Here is a 2,249-nt window from a genome sequence, read left to right on the forward strand (position 1 = left end):
CAAAGCTCCTCTCGGTCTATCCGCTCCTCAACTAAGAGATTCCCACTCCGTAAGTTAACGTTAAGATATGTCTTACTGTAACTGGAAACCAAGCGTAGATCCCTGTTTTCTAGTTCCTGTACATTGATGTTTAAATCCTTTGCGAGATTCCCCACCACTGTGCCTTTGTTCACCTCCTCGGAAATCGAGTAGGCTAACTGCGAAGCAGCCCAGTGCCAAAGACAAAGAAACCCAACAATGCGAATCCAGACGTGTTCCTCCTTTGGTCGAATATACATTGTTGATCCACAAAAAGAAGTGAACACAAGTGAACATTAATCCTCATTTGAGAAATGTACACCCGAAGCGATAAGTTATATAAGGAGCTCCTACTCTCATGGACACAGCACCTTCCGCGTGTGTGCAATGGCCGATGAGTATTTCATTTTTTCCCGTGCAGGGAGGAGTTTTAACTACATGAATACATTCAGGTCTATGGTCTCCTGCGACATCATGTGGACAAAGACTACTAACAGCATTCTACATAGCCGAATATCTTAAGCAATAGTGAATGTTTCGTTTTTGTTTGGAAATAAAAACCTGTTGTATTTAGAATGTAAGGGGAAAATCTCGTTAGTGGAAAAGCTCGATTATTTCAGTGAGTTAACAAGCATGTACGCAGTTAAAGTAATTCATTATTTACACTAACAAAGATTATAATTCTGATTTTAAATCTAGGCAGTCTTGAAGCTCTCTCTCTCTCTCTCTCTCTCTACACACACACACACACACATATATATATACATATATAATAACTAAAAGCGTGTTATTGAATGATCCTACACGATCACCTCGTATAAAGCTTGGTGCACAACGTCTAGCACCACGGACAGTGAGTTTTCACCACATAAAATTTCACGTCTTTCACATCACTAGAAAACGACAGCAGCTGTCACATATTTGAGTTTGTGGTTTTGGTCAACATGGCGAACCGTGTTGATTACATAAAAATGACTGACAATTATTCCAAGAAAGGAGGTGATAGCACGGTATCAAGGGCCACAAAAGATCAGCTATTTTTTTCTTATGAACTGTGAAGACTAATAAATGAATTAATAACTAAATCTCAAAATATCATTAACCATTGAATTTTTGCGCCCAGAAATTCACTTAAATGATTTTTTGGCTAAGTGTTGAAAGTACTGAAAGCTAAATCAAAGCTTAATTGCTCTTATGTTCAAAATAATGTATCAACGTCAAACAGTCTTGTGAAGATGGATTAAGGTTGGTGTTTTGTTGCCTACCTTCTCTTTGTTAGGTAAAGTCTGAGTCCTGGTAAAAGTGTCTCCTCCGTTAATACTGATCAGTTCTCCATCTACAGGTGGAAACGGGGCGGGGAAAACCACTACGTCACTCTTGAGCGTGTCTGAGCTGAAACACACGTCATACTGCTGAGTAGCTTTAGAGTAAGACCAGCTCCCGTCAGGGTGGGTGGTGATCATGGGGGCGCTGTACCTGCTGAAAGTGCCGTCTGTCCTGTGGCATCTGACTGCTATTAAAGTGATGAGGCTGAGCAGAAAGATGACGGACACCGACACAATGGCGATCAGCAGATACAGGTTCAAATCCGAGAAGCTGTCCTCCTTTACAGGCACATGTCTGAACTGAGTCTGGATTTCAGCCGTGCTTTCAACCACCACCACATCAATAGACACAGTAGCTGACAGGGAGGGTTCTCCGTTATCAGAGACCAAGACCACCAAGGGGTGAGTTTTGAGGTCATTGTCACTCATTCTCCTCCTAGTCCTGATCTCCCCGGTGCTGGTTCCGATCCTGAACAGGTTGTTTCCTTTGGGCTCAGACAGGTGATAAGAAAGCAGCGCATTGTATCCAGAGTCTGCGTCTACAGCCCTGATCTTTGCCACAAAGTATCCCGCTTCAGCAGAATAGGGGATGCTCTCACTGTTAACGGAGCCGTGCTCAGAATATGGCGCGAGAATCGTGGGACTGTTGTCATTTTCATCCAGGATTAAAACGTTGACAGTGACGTTGCTGCTGAGTGGAGGAACACCAGAGTCTGTGGCCTGAACTTTAAACTGGAACGTTTTTAACTCCTCATAGTTAAAAGACTGCAGGCTGATTATATCTCCAGTTTCTGAATTTATATTTAAAATAGATGAAACTGGAATGTTTTTAAGAGAGCTATCTAACAGCGTGTAAGTCACCTTTGCATTAACATCTAGATCAGCATCGAAGGCATTTACTGTATA

The 2,249-nt window shown here is 42.2% G+C and overlaps 1 protein-coding gene across 1 annotated transcript in view; it reads right to left on the bottom strand.

Annotated features, from left to right (window-relative positions):
• Positions 1-6: 6 nt before the first annotated feature.
• Positions 7-2,249, bottom strand: part of LOC121815529 (protocadherin alpha-8-like) — a 14,181-nt gene continuing 11,938 nt past the window's right edge. The window contains exon 2 of the mRNA XM_042226978.1: positions 7-1,895. Coding sequence (XP_042082912.1) covers positions 1,236-1,895 — 660 coding nt within the window. The 3' untranslated portion in view covers positions 7-1,235. The remainder of the gene's footprint in view (positions 1,896-2,249) is intronic.

Source organism: Haplochromis burtoni, unplaced genomic scaffold, assembly GCF_018398535.1.
Source record: "Haplochromis burtoni strain Fernald_Lab_line unplaced genomic scaffold, NCSU_Asbu1 Contig_236, whole genome shotgun sequence".
NCBI classification, from domain to species: domain Eukaryota; kingdom Metazoa; phylum Chordata; class Actinopteri; order Cichliformes; family Cichlidae; genus Haplochromis; species Haplochromis burtoni.